The 23,006-nt window shown below is 34.2% G+C and overlaps 1 protein-coding gene across 1 annotated transcript; it reads left to right on the top strand.

Moving 5' to 3' along the window:
- Positions 1–3,173: 3,173 nt before the first annotated feature.
- LOC126823262 (RNA-binding protein FUS) lies at positions 3,174–21,013 on the top strand. The gene is made up of 16 exons (XM_050551973.2): positions 3,174–3,284; positions 6,009–6,045; positions 6,630–6,663; positions 6,839–6,971; positions 7,387–7,515; positions 7,638–7,835; positions 8,622–8,658; positions 12,414–12,454; positions 14,110–14,151; positions 14,272–14,381; positions 14,585–14,714; positions 15,186–15,257; positions 16,731–16,808; positions 16,994–17,045; positions 19,458–19,736; positions 20,807–21,013. Exons 1-16 carry the CDS (start codon positions 3,272–3,274, stop codon positions 20,853–20,855), a joined length of 1,434 nt encoding a protein of 477 aa, XP_050407930.1. The 5' UTR covers positions 3,174–3,271; the 3' UTR covers positions 20,856–21,013.
- Positions 21,014–23,006: the final 1,993 nt, after the last annotated feature.

A 23,006-nucleotide genomic window follows, 5' to 3' on the forward strand; every position in this document is an offset into this window, starting at 1 on the left:
ATGATACTAACACAAAAATGCAGGAAATGCAATTATGCTATCAGCACCACCGATTGTTTTAATCAAAGACCATTTCACCTTAAGGTGACAGACATTTGCACGTCAGCATAATATATTTTACTAATCGTTGTGTATGTATGATTTTTCGCGTGCGCACTCTCAATTTTTTGAGGGGATTCCGCGTGAAAATTGGAGCTCCCAAGGGTCCCGCTTATACGGGTGGGCTTATTGTTTAATGGGGGCCTGGGAGGACACTGTCCTCCTAAACTCCCTGCCAGCACGCCCCTGCTCGGTCAACAGCGGGAGCGAATACTTACTCCCTGAGCCACCGTGGGTCTCAAATTCAAAGTAAACAGGTGATATCTGGACTAAGATAATGGTAAATCAATAAAATATAAGCTAGTTTTCCGACTTCTCGCGTAAATGAATATGAACGTAATAGTTTATTTTTGAATGACATTTTCCATATTACAAGCGGCTGTAGGTCTACGTAAAACCGTCTCTTAAACCATTCATATTGAGTTGTTTTTTACGTAAGGTTATAGATATTTAGGCCTACTTCATAAACCCAAGATAGGTTTGTACCACTATACATGTTGTATTTCCAATATAAACAATACTAATATATAAGTGAAAAGGGTGGTACTCAATTACTTTATACTCGATGACATATGACAAGTTAGTGACAGTCGTCAGCCATTATGTGACATGACATCATTTATACAGCCTTTAATTTAGATACATGTATAATAGATTCGTTACTGTATAACGTCAGCAATGGTGAAGTGATTTAAACACGACAAAGAATTCATCACTTTGTTTCATAATATAACTACAGTAGACTCGGTTCTGGTTTATATACATCAATTAATTAAACCACTTTGATGTCATTTACGTTTCGTTTTGAACTGTCATGGTGTGATTCAATTTTGAACATAAATTCGTTATATATACGTAATATTTGCATACGTAAGCAAACAAATCCAACCAGCAGACCATGTTGGTGTGTTAATTGCTCATTAATACTTATTGGTTGTAGAGCTATACATATATTACTTGTTAATTTTGCCCGGGCAGTGTCGCCCGGTATCCCATTACGTCTCGTATAACTTGTACTCAGATTTTTTCTTTTCCATTTCTGCATCAAATTATTATAGTATATTTTTTTTTTTTTTAAAATAGCATATTAATGTTTGTGGAACTGGCGTTATTTTTAAATTTTATTATTTTGTTTACATTTTCCGAAAACTTAGTTAAATCCGATTTATTGCTGATTTACAGGCATTTTACCACACTGATCCGCAGTGAATATTTGCTAGGCCGCTACAATCACTGATAAGGATGACATCGATGCGGCTTAATATTAACTTTTTTCCTGCGACAAATTAAATTCTAAAACATTTTTTTTATGTATTGGAAAAATAAATAAAGGCGTTTGACGTATTTGTAGGTAAAAATTATTTCCTATTTAGTGTAAATGGGTATTAAAATGACTAAAAAGCAGCATTCTCTCCGAAGCAGTAACGTCTTATGTAAACAATGCACGCGCCATTCAGCCAATGATTGACGCCGCGTGCTGTGACGGCACGTGTTAAGGCAGTCATCTTTGACAGTGATATATTACTAGACTCGTAATTCTCTGTGAAACGGATTGGCATTTTACAGCTTCTAAGTACTTTTGGCCTGTGAGGTTTTTTTACAAAATGTGTACTATATATTAAAAAAGCAATAATAATAAACTATAAGTTAAACTATTTGAATGTTAATGTTCCTTATAAGCCTGACTGAACATGAATAATTTTATAAATAAATATTGTTTGTTGTTATTGATGTGAGACACTATGATAATAATAAAAAAAATCTCCCTTCTTCTTCATTGCCATTTTCTATTTAAGTTGGCGTGGAAAAAATGACGGTTCGAACAAAAGGTAGAATTCGATGATTTGTGACAGCTGGTTCATTTGTGATTATACGCGTCTACCGTATAATCCACACATTCACTAACAAAGTTTAAGACAATGGGATTGTTTAAAGCCAGTGTCAGTACCCATTAACACCTATACAATAAATCCATTATAAACTATATAGAGACTATAAAGTTGCCGAAAGTAGACCCTTATTCATTGTGTAACAGACCAAAAGAGAACAAACAATAACAGACCCAATTGGCTCACATAGGGAATCGAAAAAAAGACCAAAAAACAAGCCGTCTAAAAATAATAGACAGGAAATAAATTTGAAATCAAGTAGATTATGAGAAAACATTTCGGATTAATTTCCTTCAAAATTTAAAAAAAGAAAAAAGAAATCAACTCATAATCCATGTGTTTTTGTCATAATACATTTAAGTTTAACAAGTACGATCGTACTATGGACCAGGAACTGACCAATTAGTCGGATTAAATTCAAAAATCTAATTCACCAAATCGATGCAGAATTGTTCAAAGGAGACGCATGCCAATTTTCATGTCGATCAGACTTGAATTGGCGGAGCACCACCCCAAGAATAAGAACAACAACAAGATGAGTCGCGGTTAGCGACCAGTTCCTGGTAAAAAAAAAGAGAGAGGAAAAAAAGAATGAATTGATTATAGGAACCCAATTATACATTTGGTGTCGTATATATTAATTGTAGATACACACATAATTAAAATTTATTTCGGAAATATTATCAGTTGTCAGTTTAATTACTACTTTGAAACTTTTTTTTTGTTAAACTTTCGACAGTTTAAATGGGTCTCGGCTATCATAATCAACATATTACAAAAAAAAAAAAAAAAAAAAAAAAAATGTACATGCATATATTAAGAAACGGTCTAATATATTAAGAAACGGTCTAGACGTATTCATTCATATTTCCATGAAATATCAAGATCTTACAGAATTAAAGTTATACACGTACTGAACCTGATAAGTTAAACTTATTTTACTATTAACTTTTTTTTCTGAACAGCCTACACCAGTCATTATATAATGCATTTGTTCCTTTATATTTGTTTATAAAGTACTGTTTTTTGGAAGTCAACGCACAAATGATAAACGTTTAAAAATCTGCTTGGATAAGCAATGTGCCAATTAGGTTTTAATTAAAACAATGCAGTGGCAGTAATTATTAGGACGCTTCAATCAGAAATCAGAGATACTGGAGAGTTCAATAGAATACGCAGACAGGTGCTTGTCACGTGACCGAACGGTTAACCTTATTATTCAGAACGAGGCTAATTGTCCCAGTTAATTTTATATTCGGAAGAAGCGTTTCTGCCACAGAAAAATGGCAAATCAACGTAAGTATTTGTATTTGAAAGCACACAACTAACTACTAGACTGAACTTTGTTGTAGTACAGTTGTGATTGATCAAATAGCGTGGAATTGCCGGTCTCCGCACGAGTTTTATCCAAATGATTATGATGTGTAAAACGTGGCTAAAAAATGCCGGGTCGTCGCCATTTTGCATTTTGTCTGGCTTTGTTGTCGGGATACAACAAATACCCAGCTAAGCAACGCCAGGTAGAGTTGTACCCTTTATTCGTTATAAGTTGAGATACGTTTCTGCGGTAGAACTTTCATATCAGTATAAGTGGGTAATTTGAAGAATATCTACTCCCCGCATTCCGTTCGTGTATGTAAAGCTTTGTAAGTCATTTATTTAGAACAAAACAATTTAAGGTGAAGGTCGGCTCCGTTTTTCACGGAAAAGATTGCCCCAAACTACCGAATATTTCCTCATTACTTCGAAAGAAATATGATAAAATACTTTAATAAATTATATACCGGTACTGTGATGTGTTTGTTTGGTAACCAGACAACTCGGACCAATACAGAAGACCACCCGTGACTCGGACCAAGACAGACTCGACCAAGACAAGGTTTAAGACGGAAGACCATTTGGACCAAGACGAGGTCCAAGGCAGAAGACCACTCAAGTGGTGCTTTTATCAAAATTGATATACATTCGTATTTACAGTACATTGATTGTGGTTTTATATCTTGTATCTTGATTGGCTGTTGTTCACGACTTGGCCCCGTCTTCATGACTTGATGTCAATTTAAAATGTCTGGCAAACCCAGCGATTATCGCTTCGATTTGAAAGAGATGTTTTGTACCCGTGTCATTCTGGATGTGGCAGAAATGTAGTCAATCATTGTTTTGAAGATAAAATTAAAAGGTTTGCTTTTTGAAGTTTGATCCGATTCGCATTATACTAGGGTCTTGCCAGGTAAAACTATATTATCAGGTAGTACCATATCTCTAAACATGAAGGGTTGATAGAACAGGTTTATTATCTAGAGTAAGATGACTGGTAATTCAAATGGCTTCCCCTGATTTCATGATGTTACATAAATCTAGTTCCTCTATTTTTAGCAATGCCTATTGATTTTCAACGATTTCCGTTAACTTGAACAGCTAAATTCATGATATTAAATGTTTTGTATACCGTAGTAAACATTGGAATGTGGCAGAACTAGAAGCCAAACAAATTCTAATGATTTCTGATAATTACTTAATGGGTCATTGCTGTTATCAGATTTTAGTGCATTGTAAATGTTTTCATTACCGACAAGAAAAATATAGACCTTCAACAACCCTTGTTGACTGCTTGGTCAACTTCGCTTCTGTGGGCATATGCTTTTGTTGCTGGCAACAAAAGGTCGCAGTCACGCCAAAATCCACGTTTTTCACACAATTACTTAAAAATAAACGCAAATATTGGCGGACTCTGTATAATTTACATGCAGAAAATGTAACGCGAGAACCGCTCAAAAATTTGTTTTTCATGCAATCTCTTCAAAATAAATGCAAATTTTGACGGACACTGCGAAATTTACACCAGATGGGAGAATAATTATTCTATTATACCTTTGTTGTAGTTTGTACACAACGTCATCAGTCTATCTACGTTTACACACAGCTGCGATAGTATCCGTACATGTAGGTTTTTTTATCCAGACATTCAATAACTACACTATTGTTCAGGGCTGGCCACGAATAAATTGATGGCGAGCAGATGACTGCTCACGCAAATTTAGGTTTGGGCGAGCAAGGCGAGCAATAAAAATTGCGTGAGCACACATTTTGTAACATTGTTTCAATTTAAAATCATAAGAAAATTGCTATTCCTGGCACAAAGTTTGCAGTAAACATGTGTGACCATCGCTTTCTGTTTTTGACAGTCATACGTACTCTTCTTTATTAAAACCAATTTCCGTATGGATTTCTTCACCCCATGAAATAAATGTGGATAGGGCAATCAGGTTGCCTTTGGCCATTATTACGCTTAGATTGAAAATTATACGACTGCACAATGGAATAAAAACCGAAGTTCTGATAAAATAGGAAATACCGATAAATATTAGTTTGAAACGTGTTCATTTAGCGTGAATGCCAAATGCCGGATGTAAACATTCTTTACTTTTGACTCAATTATCACGTGTTTGTTACTGGTGTTCATAGGAAAACCAGTCATGACGTTCAGGTCTAAAGTGTATTTTTAGTAACACAAGTTGCGAGTAACTTTATTAGCCAATCAAATTTCAGGAGGAAATGCCGCGTGCAGCTGGGTGAATCTCAGTTTGACAGACGAATTTATGACGTTATTGACATTGTTGGGTTAGTTTCGGCAATAAACTTGTCAATATTTTGATTATTTTTACAGGGTTTTCTTAAAATTTTGCGCGAGCAATGAACCGCTCGCGTAAAAGTAGATTTACGCGAGCACAGCGCGGGCGCGAGTCTCGTGGCAAGCCCTGATTGTTGAAGGGGGTCAAGTGCCGTTTCTAAAATGACCACACAAGGGTTCTTTCTTTTAAAAAGATTATTATCCTTGGTTACGGCCAATAAAAAGTGAAGTAGTCTTGACAGTTTTTGATAAATGATGTATGTGATGGTATTATTGGTGGTAGTATTGAGTAAATCATCCAAACATTATGTACATTGTAATACCAACAATTTACATTATATCTGTTTTATTCAGAGAGAATGTTAATATTTAAACACTTGTTATTTCAGAATATGGGGGGTATGGTGCCACTTCAGCTCAAGTTGGGTAAGTTACAATGAATGTTTAACACAGTTTTTACATCACAATCTATTGACCCAGACTGAATCTCTTTGAGAATCTAATCAGAATGAAGTATGTGGCCCTGTTATTGCCAAAGCATTTTGTTTAATGAGTACTTGGAAGAAAAGTATATTTGATTTATGGAGTACATGTAATTGATAATGTTTTGAATCGGGTGCATATCACATCGTTACAGCCAGAAGTGTCAAAAGCATGGGATTAATGATCACTGCAAAATTAATTTAAAATTGCCAACCCTCTCAATGAAGTCAAATTTAAAGATACATTGTGCAAGATTTAGATAAAAATAGGTAATGCAGAATAACATCTTTTTTGATTGGCATTTAGTAATTGCACATATTAACACATGGTACAATTTCATGGATACACAATTACTTTGACACTAAGCGATGTGTATTTATCAAGCAAATACATGTAATACGAAAATTTGAATAGAAGACAAATATATACAGAATATGACACAAAAATAACAAAATAATGGCACTATCCCTGTATCGATTCAAAAGACTAGTCATTGCTACTACATGTGTATATGCTTTCTTTTTAAGGTATGGAGGAGCTGACCAAGGTTATTCACAAGGGGTTAGTATTTTAATAATCTTGACCTCCTTTTAATTGTTATTTTATTAAAATGAAAAATAATTTTGTTTTATACTGTTTATAGACTAGAGAAAATAATGCCTATGATATGTAAACTACTGAAGTCTGAATTTAGTACTCATTTACTAATGTAGGCCTATATTCTCTTGTATTATAGGGATATGCACAGCAGCAAGGAGGATACGGATATGATCCTAACTCATATGGACAAACAGGTGGTCAAGCAGCTGCTACATCAGCAGGTCAACCAGCTGCTACAGGTTATGATCAACAAGGATATGGACAAACGGGTAAGTACAGTTACACAGGTCAAAAGTTTACTATCAACTAATCATAACACTGACGACTGGCCAGTTTATGTGGTGTGAAAATATTCATGGTGAAGCAAATATTTGTATCTAGTTCGAAAGTCGTAAAAATTTGGGACATAGTAACTTTAGTTCTAATTAAGATTGATGAAACTTGGTGTATAGTTTCATTACATAATAAGACTTAGTCGAGATGAGCAATTTGATTGGTTGAGACTTTGGAACACGATAACTTTGGTTCTAAACAAAAATTTGTATCTAGTCCGAAAGTCGAGCCAATCTCAAAATTTGTTGAAATCTTTGCAGTTTTATTTCCTGGACCAATCTCAATCAATGATTAATTATCTAACGTATTTCATTTATTTACACTGTCTGTAATAGAAGAAATTGCTTTTAGGTCAAAGTGGTTATGGACAATATGCTCAACAACAACCACCACAACAACCAGCTGCATATGGACAATCAACACCATCTGTAGCAGGTGGATATGGTGGACAAAGTCAGCCTTCTACTGGCTATGGACAAGGTAAATTTCTAATCTTTCAAATTGTCCATAAATAATATATTAATAAAGTGTGGTAGGGATCATGTAATATTTAAGAGATTGTACAGTTTGAATTTATTTTTGTAAAAATCAATTTTGTTTAGGATCATATGGTCAACAAGGTGGATCATCAGGAGGTTATGGTCAACAAAGCAATACTTATGGTGGTAGCGATCAATCTGGGTATGGTGGTTCAGGAGGTAATACTGGCGGATATGGAGGAGGGCAGTCTGGAGGATACGGAGGAGGTGGCGGTGGTAGCGGTGGCTCCAGTGATTATGGAAGTGGAGGAGGATATGGAGGTTTGTATAAATATATTTTAGCAATGTGAATACAAACTGTACATTATTTTTTTCCGTTCATTCCTTCGCGGAGTTTTACATCCACTTCCACCAAGGTTGATATCATAGACAAAATTTTCTTACCAATGCGTTGAATATTTATAGGGTAGTTATGTCCAATAAAAGTATGGCAAATTTGGTATAAAGTAGAAACTCCCAATCTTATTAGAAAAATACTGGATTCCCTGAAAACCACCCATGAGAGCAAGTACTGGGCAAAAATGTAAGGGTATCACTGTCAACCAGACAGCTTATTGTCTGCCATCTTGACTTAGAGGGTCGGTTGTTATTTCTTGATCAAATGGTTAGGCAGTTTTGGGAACATTGAGGGGTTTAAACGTATGACAGACTCTGCATTTAAACAGCAGAAAAAGTTGGCAGAAGATAATCCAGGAATTTACTTAGGCTTCAATATGTCCAATTTGGTAAATGGACAGTAATTAAGAACAAATAGATTCTTAAAATGGGCCATCCCCCAATCAAGTTACGTTACAACATGGCTTCTAAAAATAGATTTTTTAAATCTTGGAGTACATGTATTTACTCGCGAGGTATTAATTAATGTTTTTAGTCCAAATATATCATCCAATCACAGTTTGTACACAGGAAGGCATTTTTAAATATTGAAAGAAAGTATATTATAGGCAGAAAAACCGTAGAAACAGATTCTACATATTGACTCAGTTCTTGTATATCACTCTTTGGATAGGAATTACTTTTTTGTTCAAAATTTTTCTTATAATGTAGGACGAGGAAGTGGTGGCGGTAGTGGAGGAGGCATGGGGTAAGATCAAAGTTTGTTTCTACACTATCCCAATTTACTGAACTCAGCTGATCCAACATCATAAAAATTGGCTTTTAATTGTAAAATCAAACTTTCGCATTTAAAACACCCCCAACAATAAAAATTGGCTTTCATAGTGAGAACATACTGAACCATAAAAGGAATGAAAGTATTTATTAAAATACAATGCACTGTTTAGTTGTTCCTATTTGAATTTCCAATTAAATTCTCCAATTCATATTTTAAAAAAAAAGATGTGTGAGATGGAAATATCGGCTTAGTGAAGTAAATATTGAGGTTAAGTATAGTTGTCTTATTACAGGAAAAAATATTTAATACTAAAATAAAAGTTCTGGATAATTTTAGGCACATTTTTTCAATATGACCATTGAATTAATGTATCTCAATTAATTACCTATACTTATATTTTAGTAAATATTTATCATTATGAACCATGGTTGGGTCCTCAGTGCACAAACAGCTGGGGGTTTATGGTGAATATTAATAAAGATGTTAACATCTGAATATATATATATGTATGTGTGGTTATATTGACATTCCTAAAGTGATTGTCCGTTAAATGTTTGTAGTGGGTATCATATTAATGAAATAAGAATGCTCAGGTACGACAAATGAAGGTGTCAGATAATGGGTAAAAACTGGACCTGGAAAAGGTTAACCTATGGAAGTGTGTATGTCGTACAAGTTATGCAAATAACTGGTATCTACAGATGAAATGATTCTCTATAGACAAAGTTGAGTGAAATCTGGGGAGATAATATAAATTGATTGAATGGGACTCAAACTGACTTGTGGCCGGCATACAATGGAACAGATTTTCTCACATTACTTAATATGAAAGGTTTACAGAATTAAGTTGAAGTGAATGGATTGGCTGCTATTCCCAGGGGCTATTATTTATTCTTTGTAATGTATTGCCATGTCAACCAAGTCATCTTTTTAAGCAGGATTTTGTTTGTCATCATTGAATCAACAACATACTTAAGGGTTTCGTAAAGCTATACCTAAATATTTGTATATCAAACATCAAACAAATCAGGACTCACTGGACATTAAATTACGAGTAAAATTAAATATTAGGTATTGAAATATGAACATTTAAGTTTCATATGAATTGATCTTTTTAAATGTTAAAACTCATGGATCAAGAAGTAAATAAATTAAAGTTATAATTTTATAAAAGAATTTTTGGAATGAAGAGGTGCAGGGCTTGAGCATTGATATACTCATTATTGCTCTTGGTCCGTTATATAATTATGTATGTATATATCCAAAATAGATATCAGTTAAAACATACAAGAGATATTGTTGGTTTAATTGTTTATTTGGTGTAAATCTCAAGATCTTGAACTGAACAGATTTACCTTAGTTTTTGCTTACAGCATACCTAAACTAAGGGTTTTAAACATATTCCATTTAATTGAATGGTTAAATGATGGGGAAGGATAATCTTCAGACAATAACCAAAGATTCTTACAAAAATAACATTTGTCCAAAGATTATTCAAACACTCCAGGCATCTTATCCAGCCATATAAAATTCTAAAAGGTTTTCTATACCCAGCCCTTTATTTATACATAAACAGAAAAGTAAAATAGCCGATTTAGAATTAGTTTTAATTTAAAAATGTGTGAATTGGATTCCAAGTTGATTATTTTGATCTTATAGCTAATAGAACATTATCCAAAATATTACAAATTGTCATAAAATGAATACTTTTCCAACAGAATTTGCTTAAAAATTATGGGGTAGTAAGATATTTTTGTAAAATAAGTCCCCATTCAAATTCTGCAACTTCGAAGGAGAATTTTACTAAAAGTTATCTCTTATATTCTGAAATGATCTTGCTAGCAGACTCGTGTTGCCAAAAATTGGATCCTAAATGAAAGCTATGAATTGTCTTATACATGTATAATACAGAAAAGCTGGTTATAAAATGTTAACCTTTATGTTGATGTGATATAGAACTTAATATAATTTTACACACAAAATAATACAAAATGGCCAAAAGAGAGCAGAATGGAAAATACTGGTCCATCTTTAGGAGACCAAGAAGTTGCGAAACAATCACATATAGTGGTTTGAATTACTAATAGAACAGTTTAATGGTTTGTGGGTTTATAAAATTAGTTTGTCCAGTGAGATCCTAGGATAGTTCAATGGTAGAAGAAAGTGGTAGAACTATTTTGGGTGTTCTACTGTATTTAATCTAAAACACATTTTAAAAAGAAAAGTGGCTCTGAGTATCAAGCTTATTGCTAGCTATTAGGATACTTTATTTGATATTGATTTTGGAGAATGAATGCATTGCTATATTAGAGAGTTATATCATTTTAATCAAAACTAGATTTCCCTTGTCAGTGGTATGGGACAGTGGGCCTACCAGGGGATAAATGGTATAGCATTGGCCACAAAAAAAAGATTCCTGGACAGTTGGAAATCTACTTAAAGAGTAGGGTGTAGTGCTGGTAGCAGGGCAGGATTCTTTCATTGCACACTGCATGGTGTATGTCCTTCATTAATCCATTTGGTACAGAAATATATAACACCATTTCATTTTATATCATTTTCAAATACAACATAATTTCAATATTGGAAAGAGATTTTGCCAATATATATGAATTAAAAATTATGAGCAGAAACTGGTATGCACTAATCAAAATTATACACAAACCTGTATTAAACATCCCAGTATTATGCATCCCATTTGGAATATTTTAGTTATAAAGAATCTTGGCGAAATGTCTTTAGAATTATGTCAGTGTCTATATGTATTTTGAAGTATTTTGGTGACATTTAAGTAATCATAACATTTCATGAAAATTCATAAAAAAAAATGTCTATCAATTTTGTTAAATGGCCGTCTTTCAGGTTTTCATATACCCATCAAACAGTTGTATCATGTAGCATGCCTGTAGTGAGACTGGGTTGCCATCAAAGTTAAATGTACTTTGAACCTACTTGGTTTTGGTACAATGAATTAAGTAAAGCATACTTTGTCAAGTGGAATCGGAAGAGAGTGGTACTGAATGACACATATTGGATAGGATATTACTATATGTTTATATATAGACTTGAAAGTTGTGGCTCAACTTAGACAATATATATTGACAAGTTTGGAGAGCAATAAATGAAATTTGGCATGCAGTTTAATTTGACTTTCTACTAAATTTAACAGTCACCCTTTCTATAGTTATAAAATTTTGCTTTCTCATTGTCGCTTGTCATTAAACTGGTGTTCCCTAGAGAGATAAAAGGATGTCTGTGGCTCTTTTCTCGAATAATTTCTGAAATTTCTAGTGCTGCACTATGTCCTTTTCTCTTTATTTACTATGTTGGTAATTGTTTAGAAATCGGGAAAGTAGTGATGTGCATACTGTTCCTTGGCTGTCATTTATTAAATTCTTAAAGTGGTTATTTCACATCTTAGACTTAAATGCACATTGCCACTTAACCATATGTTGAACCATTGTATCATTTGCATTCATGCTGTTGTTTTGTTTTATTATTGTATTAACTGTTATATTCGTAACAATCATCTAAGGTTGGTTATTTGCTTGGATATCTCAGAGCCACACTAAACAAATACTGTGCAAAAATGTTGGTACAAACACAAGAAAACTATTGGGTATTACAAACAATGCAGGGTTGATTAAGTATTGTTGGTAATTCTACTATGTTGAAACTAATGGAGATGTAATAACTGAAGTTTGATGTTTTATAATACGTTACAGAGGCAGCCGAGGTGGCGGCTACAACAAGGGTTATAGTAGTGGTAAGTCCGGTCATGGCACCTTGTTGTACCACCGGTTTAATTCTTTTGTATTTTGTGTTAAAAGGGAAGAGCATTCAATAATCTCGACTACAATAAACAATGGCAATGGGTCACACAAAACAATCGTGGAATTGTTAACTGGTACAGAATCTGCGATACCTCGCTATTTGTGTAAAATGCATTTAAATAGAGCTTAAACAAGTCACGTTCTACAAATATTTGAATGCAAGCATTTGTAATGTATTTAACAGGAATATCTTGAAACAACCACAGAAGTCTTAAATCCCATCAGTTTGATTTAAGCAATCACTTATATTTCATTACGTTACTTTCATAATTTGAAATATTTTCATTTTCACCAATAATGGAAGTCAAAGAGTTGTGCAAATATTCTTAATCTAGATTTCAAATTGTACACATCCAACCTACATTAATATCTTCTTTGATTGGCATTTAGTAATTGGAACATAACACAGGGTACGATTTTATGGATACACAATTACTTTATTACTAAGCGACTTTTCGACGAGGATGCTCACGTCTTTATCAAGCAAATGATATAGATATGTGATTAGTAGGCAAATATATACAGAATATGCAACAAAAATAACAATCAAATACAATTAAAACTGAATACCTTGATTAGGGGGCCATTTACAACTAAACCTACACAACAGGAAACTTACAGGGTTTAATATATTGTACATATATCGTAATCTTAAGACAAGTTAATGATACTTGTACCAAGAAAAATTTAACAAAAAATGCAAAGGTAACTTTCTGTGTACATATATCGTATACCTAGACTAATAGATTGTCAGGTGTATGTACATTCAATCAGTAATTTGTATTGATGGACATTTCCAATATAATAGGCATGCAAATCAAAATTTAAATATCTAGTTTATTTGCCCTAACCTACATGCTAATTGTCAATAGTTGTTTGTCTGGGGTATGGGGGTTGGGAAGGGGAAGTACACAAGTAAACCATGGATCATATTTCCATACACCAATGCAAGTTCAAAGTGAACTGCATGTTCTGTCAAAATAAAACAATGGTACAAGTAGATTGTTTTATAGAAATGTGGTATTAAAATGGGGTGTCTACGGAATGGTTACACCAGGTGAAAAATATGCCATCAATAAGTGTTCTGGTTACACAATACCTCATAAGATATGAGTAGAATGGTTGAAATTGGAGGACGTTTAAAATGTACTGACATAAATACACTGCATGAGGGTATAAAATAAGTGTATAATATATTATATATAATTTTTTAAAAGGGTACTGGCTCCGCTGTAGTTTGATGGTTTACTTAAATTAGGTTTATGATAATGTAGCCAGTTGGTAACAACTGTTTCATGCAATTGATATTAGGAAAATGCTCTTCCCTAGGGTTTTAATACCCGTCGTTCTGAATTTAAAAAGAAGTGAAACAAGGTTTAAAAGGGTATTATACTATAAAGTGTTAAAATGATGGGGCTTATAAATATATGGGTAAAACCTGGTTAAAATATGAAATCTGTTGATAAATGTAAATCAGGGGGAAAATATTTTATGTACTAACTTTGGTGAGAGTTAAGTACTTTAAATTTCTTTAATTAATTTGTTTTATTGTATGAGGTTATTGATCAATATTGTGCATTTATTATAGGTGGAGACCGGGGAGGAGGAGGAGGAGGAAGCACTTATGGAGGTAGGTATTTTATAATATAACAAATTTTACAGTTTTTTTTTTCTTTTTCTTTCATTCTCGAAACAGTTTTTATCAAGGATGGCAATAAAGTTCATTTAAATATTTTTTTTTTTTTTGCAGCTGATCGTCAAATGGAGATCCAACAAGACACTATCTTTGTTTCTGGTGCTGGTAGTGATATTACAGAACAGTCTTTAGTTCAGCATTTTGGTAGTATTGGTATTATTAAGGTATTAAAGAATTGTTTACTCCACTACATGTTAATAAAAGTTCTATAATACAGAAAATCTTTTCATGTCATATTTGTACTCTTATCTTTTGTACTGTACATGACCATTTTATAATTTACTCTTTCAGCAGCTTTTTAGTTGATTGCAAATTTTCTATGCTGTCCCTATTGGTGATAATAGGTTTGTTGGGTTTTTTTTTTAAGATGGATAAAAGAACAGATTCAGCTAAAGTATGGATTTACAAAGATAAATCAACAGGCATTCCTAAGGGAGAAGCGACGGTTACATTTGATGACCCTGCTACAGCTAAAGCAGCTATTGACTGGTTTAATGGTAATTTTCATTCATATTCCTTATGTGTTTTTATACATATTTTCTTGTACTTGCTCTTTACTATATTCAGTAAAAGTTAATATTGGATGAAAGTGGGAACTATACCTTTTTAAGCATTCCCCCAAAGGTGCTTCCAGTATTGTTGTTGCCCCTGACATACGTTTTATCCATAACTTACATTGTCATTCTCATATACATTGGCGTACTTGTACTCGCTCTATATATGGTTCTTTTATAGATGGCCATACTCATATTTACAATTTGGCAAGAGCCCTATCAAAATTCAAAGTGTGAATCAATTAGTTATTGTTCTTATTAAAACCCCACTATCACTCTGTATGGTTTTGAGATTTTGATTATGAAATTTAAATTTCAACACCTACATAATCAAGTCTTAAGAAGCTTCACATACAATGTTAACCAATTTTCTGGGTATTTAGTAAGCAGATCAACTAAACATTATTTTTTCAGGTAAAGATTTTAATGGCTCTATAATAAAAGTTGAATTGGCTCAAAGACAAGTTTCTTCTTTTGCTAGTAGAGGTAAGTTGAAGATACGGTTTAGTATCGCTATGAAACATTGAATAGATTTACAGAGAAATCTGTAATCTGTTCTGGAGGGTTATTGTCATTCTTACCAAGAATAAGGACACTCTTCGTTGGTTAGATATGACTTTGTTTCTGAGTAGATTTACTGTGACACAATAATAAAATTAAATAATGATATAAAAAAGATTAAAACATATAGACTTAAACAAAAAAGCTACTAGCATTTAACTATTTGCACCAGTGAAAGAACTTACTGTAGGCCTTCGACTGCCAAGATGTAAGTCAAATCAATCGCAGCTAGATTCACCAAATCTCCCGCTAGCTAATACTGCATTCTGATCCTAGAGACTAGCAGGATATGGTCTGGTAGGTCAAGACAAGATTACTACCATGAAAATATTGTCATCTAGAACGATCAATGTCATATTATCCATTGTATTATTCGTTTTATTTCAAAATGATAGGGTGACCCATGCACCTACAGAAATACAGTCAACCGCTGATAGTTCGAGACTACCACTGAAGCGTGCACATTCGCGGTGTCGAGGCCAACTTTCTGACAGTATGATACTATAAATAGCCATGGCACGTGCAATTCTCTACAAATCTATCAACTATTACAGCCGTAAAAAAATTATTGTTGACGATTTTGAATAGCAGTAAAATTAAGCTTCTTGGTTATTACAGCAGATTTAGAAATTACGTTCGTTTCATTTTTTAAATCGCTTTATCATTAATAGCAGTAAAATTAAGCTTCTTGGTTATTACAGCAGATTTAGAAATTACGTTCGTTTCATTTTTTAAATCGCTTTATCATTAACTGTACCGTTAAGAGCTGCATCTTTTGGTTTAGTACAAATCTCTGAAACACTCGGGTTAGACAGGAACATGATACTAGCAGTAGTTTCATTTTACTTTTACAAGCTTCTTAAAACAATTGTTGAGCTAGCTAACGTGCTCATTTCTAAATTCAATTTTTTGTTCTAGCTTTCTGTTATGTTTCGTAAAAAAGTAGTCTTGATTATCCCGACCTGTCAATCAGCCTTAGAATGGTCGATAGACTGGTTAAGCGAGACTTATTTCAAAACAAGGGCATGTAACCTATCTTTTACTCAAAAGTGTCTGGATGTTATGGACGACACATGGAACCAGTTTTCAGTCTATTATTTATAGATGATTAATGGTCATAGCTTATTAAGAACAACATGATCGTTTATTTAGTGACTATAATTGTGTGAAACTGATTTGAGGCTTGGCATATATATAAATATTGTGGCGAAATTGTCGAGATATATGGAGATATTTATTTATGGTGGGTCACCCTAAAAATGATAGATATGATTCTTTAACAGATAGAAATGTATTTAAGAACTATTGAAATACATTTAAAACTGTCAAGAGGTAAAAGTGCTCAACATTTAATTATTTCAATAATTACAGATGACAATGATAACCTTATATTTGTAGGACGAGGAGGTGGTAGAGGTGGTGGTGGTAGGGGTCGTGGAGGAGATAGAGGTGATCGTGGAGATAGAGATAGAGATGGTATGTTTTGTTCATATATAATTTCTTCACCTTAAATTAAATTCTATTAGTCATATATCAAAGTCTGAAATCATTATAGGTTTCAATACCATACTCATTAGAATGAGGTAGAGCATTATGTATTACATAACAATATTGTTGGTGGATGTATGTTTAATTTTTTTGTACGATTTGATTTATTTTAGGTGGTGGTGGGGGTGGTGCACCACGACAAGGAGATTGGGACTGTCCTAATCCGTAAGTTATTTGGTTTATTTATTTCGTTCAAATAAACACAAAAAATATTTCCTTTGACTATTTGATACATTAAGATTATTTGAATATTTTTCTTTTGTGCAGATTGTCAATCAATCTTTTGAGCATATGATATAGGTATCATCTTGTATTGCAAATCGGGGGGTTGGATGGCTGAATGGTTTGCGTGCGCGCGCTGTATCATAAAGTCTGTCATTGAGTCGACTCGCGTGGTTTCGATTCCCCGGTTGTACGTGGCAAGGAGTAGGGTCGCCTGTCCAACCTCGGGGGGGTTTTCTCCGGGTCCTCCGGTTTCCTCCCACTGCTAAAGACCCCTACGCGCAAGCGAATTATGTAAATAAAATTAAACCGTATGTTAGTCCCGAAATGACCTAGTTTGTGTCAAGTGGACGTTAAACCCCATTTCTCTCTCTCTCTCTGTATTGCAAATCTTGTGACGTATCAATGAAAATGGCAAATCAAATTCAAATTTAAATTTGTATGATGTAATAGTATCTTTTAAGATGGGTCTGCTTTATTGTTGATCACATTTTGAATAGGGCCGTCAAAATATCGATACACCGATATGTATCGATACTTTTCCAGCGATATTTATATCGATACGTAATATAGCTGTGTCGCCGTATCGTTGAAAAAATTCTCCAGTTAACCTGTTAAGTGCGTAGGTCATTATATAACGTCCTGGACAACTGCCACTCACTATGTGTAGGGCGTAATATAACGTCTTGGAGATATTTTCCCCAACCTATTCTTAGAACATAGTTCGTCACTTGGGGGAATCCCTTGGGAATTCCCCCACGATCGCAGCATGTGTAGGACGTTATTACGTCCTAGACAACTGCCAATCACTGTGTGTGTAGGGCGTAATATAACGTCTGGGAGGTAAATTTAAATCTTCATTGAATATAATCCCCTGATAGAACACCGAATACACCGAGAAACAGTCATTTAATAATATATTTTCCTGATAGATTTCCAATGACACGTGACATATCGATTGGAATTAGGTCAATAGACCAGTTCTAAATAGCACCTATCATTATGATTTTTTTATGTTTTATACGCATTCTGACAAAGGCTTAATTTTAAAAATAATGTTTTTATTGATGGCTATATCATCGTACGGAATTTTTATTTTAAAGCAATTTCAAGTATGGTTGTGAGGTCACGTGACAATAAATTGTGCTGTGTGTCTATCAATTGACTAGTCTCTATCATCCAGAAAAATATTCTAAGAATATTAGTCTGGATGCATTGTCAACATTTGAGAATAATAGGTCATTGGCTAGATTATCCGGTCTTTTACATTATCATAAACAACGTCTAAGGGAGGTAACTCCTCTTAAAACAAATGTTTACACCCATGAAATTAATTTAAGAATGTCATTTCAAAAAATCCATTTGATTGCATGTCAGTTAATTTTTTTTATTGCAAATTTTCTCTCTTCATGGGCCATATCTATGCTTTTTAAATTAATCCTAATTCGTCGTCACGATTCATGTTTGTTTATATTAATGCAAGAATTATGGGATTTATTATGGGAAGGTGTGCACTCTTACTTGACTTGGCCAAAGATACTGGATAATCAACCACATTAAAAAAAAAAAAAACTCCCGGTTACGCATGGGCAATGGACTTTATGTCAAATATTGACAACAGTCCCAGACCCTCCGTATGTTGAAGACTAGGAGGTTCTGGGTGACCGAGACTTATCAATTTACGAATGAATAAAAAATTTTGCCAAGTTACGTGACTAGTTACCTGATAGACAAAGACTACAAATGTCATGAAGAAATGCCATGGTGCCGTATCAGCTTATTTTGGCTACGTACGGCATTTTCTGATACTGGCAATAGTTGAAAAATGCTAATATTTTAGGTCGTAGACTTCAGTTATTAATTTATTCTGGAATATTACGGACGTGAACTTGGTGATGGTACTTGAATTAAATATGGAAAATTCAAAAGGTGTACCTGTCGTTATTTTTGTGGTAATCACATACATTTAAATACGACATTCTCCACAGCAAACTACCAAGAATTATTTTTGTTGAAGTCTAGTTATATTAAAGGGAATGGAGCTTAAAATTAACCCTTATCCTACGGGACCTCAATTGACCCAATTCTGGTCGGTTCGTTTCAAAATGGAATAAGAACCCTGATGCTTATCCATCTCAAACATCTTGAAACAGAATGTAGTTTGAGATTATTTGGGGCATAATTCGTGATGTCATCATATCGCGATACGTATCACGTATCGGTTAGCTGTATCTTCAATACGTATCGGATCCAAAATGAACTGTATCGACACAGCCCTAATGTTGAATATACTTTAAGTGGATGATTATGTATTTAGGGTTTCTCTAATTTGGATTTATGAATTATGTTTTCCAGATCATGCAGTAATAATAATTTTGGATGGCGTAGCAACTGTAATTTATGTAACACGGCACGTCCAGATGGTGCTGGTGGTGGTGGACGAGGCCGAGGTGGGCGAGGCGGAGGATTCCGAGGCGATCGGGGTGGTCGAGGAGGTGGTTTCCGAGGAGACAGAGATAGAGATGGCGGTGGTCGTGGAGGAAGAGGTGGTTACCGTGGTGATCGTGGAGGAGATCGAGGTGATCGTGGAGGACGAGGGGGTGGCGGATTTCGTGGCGGCGATCGTGGTGGAAGGTATGTTAAATTAAACATGCATTATGCAAGAGCTAAATCTGATTATTGCAAGTCTTAATTTAGGCTTCAGATGTTATAGAAATTATAAATTAGATCTTTATTTAAACAACAAAATCAACTCTGTAGACCCACGGATGGCTCGGCTACAGCTCAGATTTAAATAGGATTTCACTAATTGATTAAATCAGATAAGGGGTAACCTGATGAAAATACGTCAGTTAGATCGTGGCTAAATGATAGAGTGTACTTAGCGAGGCCGCTGTAAAGCGTTTCCGTATGCTATTGAAAACTTTACTTGATAATCGAGATATGTAGGTGGAGTTAACGCCTGTCAATCAAACGTTCGGCGAAGATGAATACACATTTCGCTACCATTTCTAGGCAAATATTACAACGATGATAACTATGTTCAGAATATAGTAATTTGACTGAATTTTTCAATATATTCTTCTTTCATCATCTACTTTTGAACTGTTATAGCAAGAATGGCCAACTCTCTATAAATATCTCCCATAATGTATCTTTAATATTGGTCAGAAACATAAAAAAATGCTGATTGTCATAATTTTTCAAATCGACTCGGCAAGAATGAGTGCCGATTGCAACTGGTTAATCAAAAGTAAGGTCAAGGAATTTGATCCCACCTTTCATGGTGGGTGTGATTCTTACCTGTCTCTCAAATATCTCCAGATAAAGAATTGTTTCAGATGAGTTATTGGCTCTCGAATTTGATAATCTCTATTACAAACATGAATTTGATAATCACTATTACAAACATGAATTTGATAATCTCTATTACAAACATGAATTTGATAATCTCTATTACAAACATGAATTTGTTAATCTAATTTGATAATCTCTATTACAAACATAAATTTGGTAATTTCTATTATAAACATGAATTTAATAGACTTTGACCCCAGTTTAATGTTATTTTAGGAAGCTTTTTCATGTTACAGGTGTTTGTGTTTAATGTGTGCTATCAGAAGCAATTACCTAACAAAAGACTTATTAATCAGCTGACAAAGGCTATTTATGGTATATTAATAAACTCTTTATTGTATTTACAGGGGTGGAGGTGATCGAGGAAGAATGGATAGAAGACAAAAGCCATATTAAATACAGATATTTTAACATCACATTCACACCTCATTTAACTTCATATTTTATATCATTTTAGTAAACATTTTTGTGAATCAAGAATGTCTATATTGTTATCATTGTCTTTGTTTTGTGCTGTCAAACATAAAAGTAAATAAATGTAAATATTGATCATGTCACTTTTTTAAAACTTGACATTTAGAATTTCTCAAATTGTATTTTGAGCATCGGATGTTGGAATATTTCTAGCAGATTTATTCTTGCAGAGGTCCATCTGTGAACATACCTAGCGGTTGCTATACACAATACGCCCACATTTTGCAAGAAATGGGACTAAGAACAAGCTTATAAAAAAGGATGTTGCGGTCGTAATTATCGGAAGAAACCAAGCTTGTTGGGATATAAACATTTTAACTTTCATCAAAATCAGATAAAAATTGTGACTCTAGAGGGTCAACAACCTTCGTATTAATCTAGTCGAGTAAAGGTGAGCAGCCATTAACTCCTTGTTTCAAAAGCGTAATATAAAAGAAATCATTAATTTTTTTTCTGACGAAATTTGTAGCTGGTTAACTCCAAAATATCTATCCATTACTCTAAAATCGGCTAACTGGATGTCGGCTATATATAAACATTAACAATATTGTAGATTCATGCGAGATTGAATGAGATCTGTCATTGTGTACTTAACATAGTTTATTTATTAGACCATATCTATGATGGTACATATTCGTCTCCACTTCTTTTGCGTCATGGCTAAGTTAGTCGGTCGAGACGTCGACACTAAATTATTAGACAAAGGACTTTAAAATGTATGGAAGTTGGAACGGAAGGTGGAAGGCGAGCTTGTGAGACGTTCTATTCGTAAAGTAAATGGCTGAAGAGTCATGAAAGATACATTATGGGAGATTTTTATAGAGAGTTGGCCATTCTTGCTATAACAGTTCAAAAGTAGATGATGAAAGAAGAATATATTGAAAAATTCAGTCAAATTACTTTATTCTGAACATAGTTATCATCGTAATATTTGACTAGAAATGATAGTGAAATGTGCCTTCACCTTGGCCGAACATTTGATTGACAGGCGTTAACTCCACCTACATATCTCGATTATCAAGTAAAGTTTTCAATGGCATGCGGAAACGCTCTACAGCGGCCTCGCTAAGTACACTCTATCATTTAGCCTCGATCTAACCGACGTATTCTCATTAGGGTGCGCCATATTTGAATTTATCAATAAGTGAAATCCTTTTTAAATCCGAGCCATCCGTGGGTCTACAGAGTTGATTTTGGGCTTGTTGTTTAAATAAAGATCTAATTTATAATTTCTATAACATCTGAAGCCTAAATTAAGACTTGCAATAATCAGATTTTGCTCTTGCATAATGTATGTTTAATTATTAATATTAATTACGGAGTGAGGGGGTGGTGAAATTAGAGCAACACAATCAAAAGAACGGATCCATAGTTGAGTAAGTATTCTGTAAATGATAGAGGTATAATAATATAAATTAAATTTAAGTTGGGACAAAATTAGACGAAAAAAAGCACTTTAAAATTCATTTTCAGACCCCCCATCCTTATTACTTTAAAATCGCCTTTGGCCCCCCCCCTAACACACTGGCGCTGCCCAGTGTGAACGCAAAAGCCCAATATTTATATTGTTAATGGGGTATCGGGCGGGGGGGGGGGGGGGACTGCAAGGGTTGGTTAGCGGGTGTTTAAAACGGAAATTATGGGCAAATTATGGGCGGAGCGCCTAGTTTGATGAGCAAGGAGATATGTTTGACATTGGTTAAGCAATATGTCTAAGTAATGGAGACCAGACTCTGTCCGTAGTTTTGTAAATCGCATTGAAACCACATGATTTTTTACCCAGTAAAACATAAAAACATACCCTTTCAATTAGAAATGAAATGGGGTTGAACGTCCTACTGTTCTGCTCCGAACTGGGCTAATGAAGACGGGCATACGCCATACAGTGTGCTATGAGGGACATTTTTCCCGAACAGCGGCCTACTCGGATATCGAATTCCAACTGTCAAGGGATCATTTACGTGCACACCAATGTTTACACGGGACCTCGGTTTTTCGTCCCATCCGAACGACTAGACGGCTTTCCTTGTCCGGCCCTCCGTCCTGCATCACTGACAAGGGGGAACCACGCCG

The sequence above is a fragment of the Patella vulgata genome, chromosome 6, assembly GCF_932274485.2.
Source record: "Patella vulgata chromosome 6, xgPatVulg1.2, whole genome shotgun sequence".
Lineage (NCBI taxonomy): Eukaryota > Metazoa > Mollusca > Gastropoda > Patellidae > Patella > Patella vulgata.

Coding starts and splice junctions, on each gene's coding strand:
- LOC126823262 (XM_050551973.2), top strand. Junction 7,516..7,637: donor TTCTACTGGCTATGGACAAG/GTAAATTTCTAA, acceptor AATTTTGTTTAG/GATCATATGGTCAACAAGGT. Junction 14,382..14,584: donor GTAGTATTGGTATTATTAAG/GTATTAAAGAAT, acceptor TTTTTTTTTAAG/ATGGATAAAAGAACAGATTC.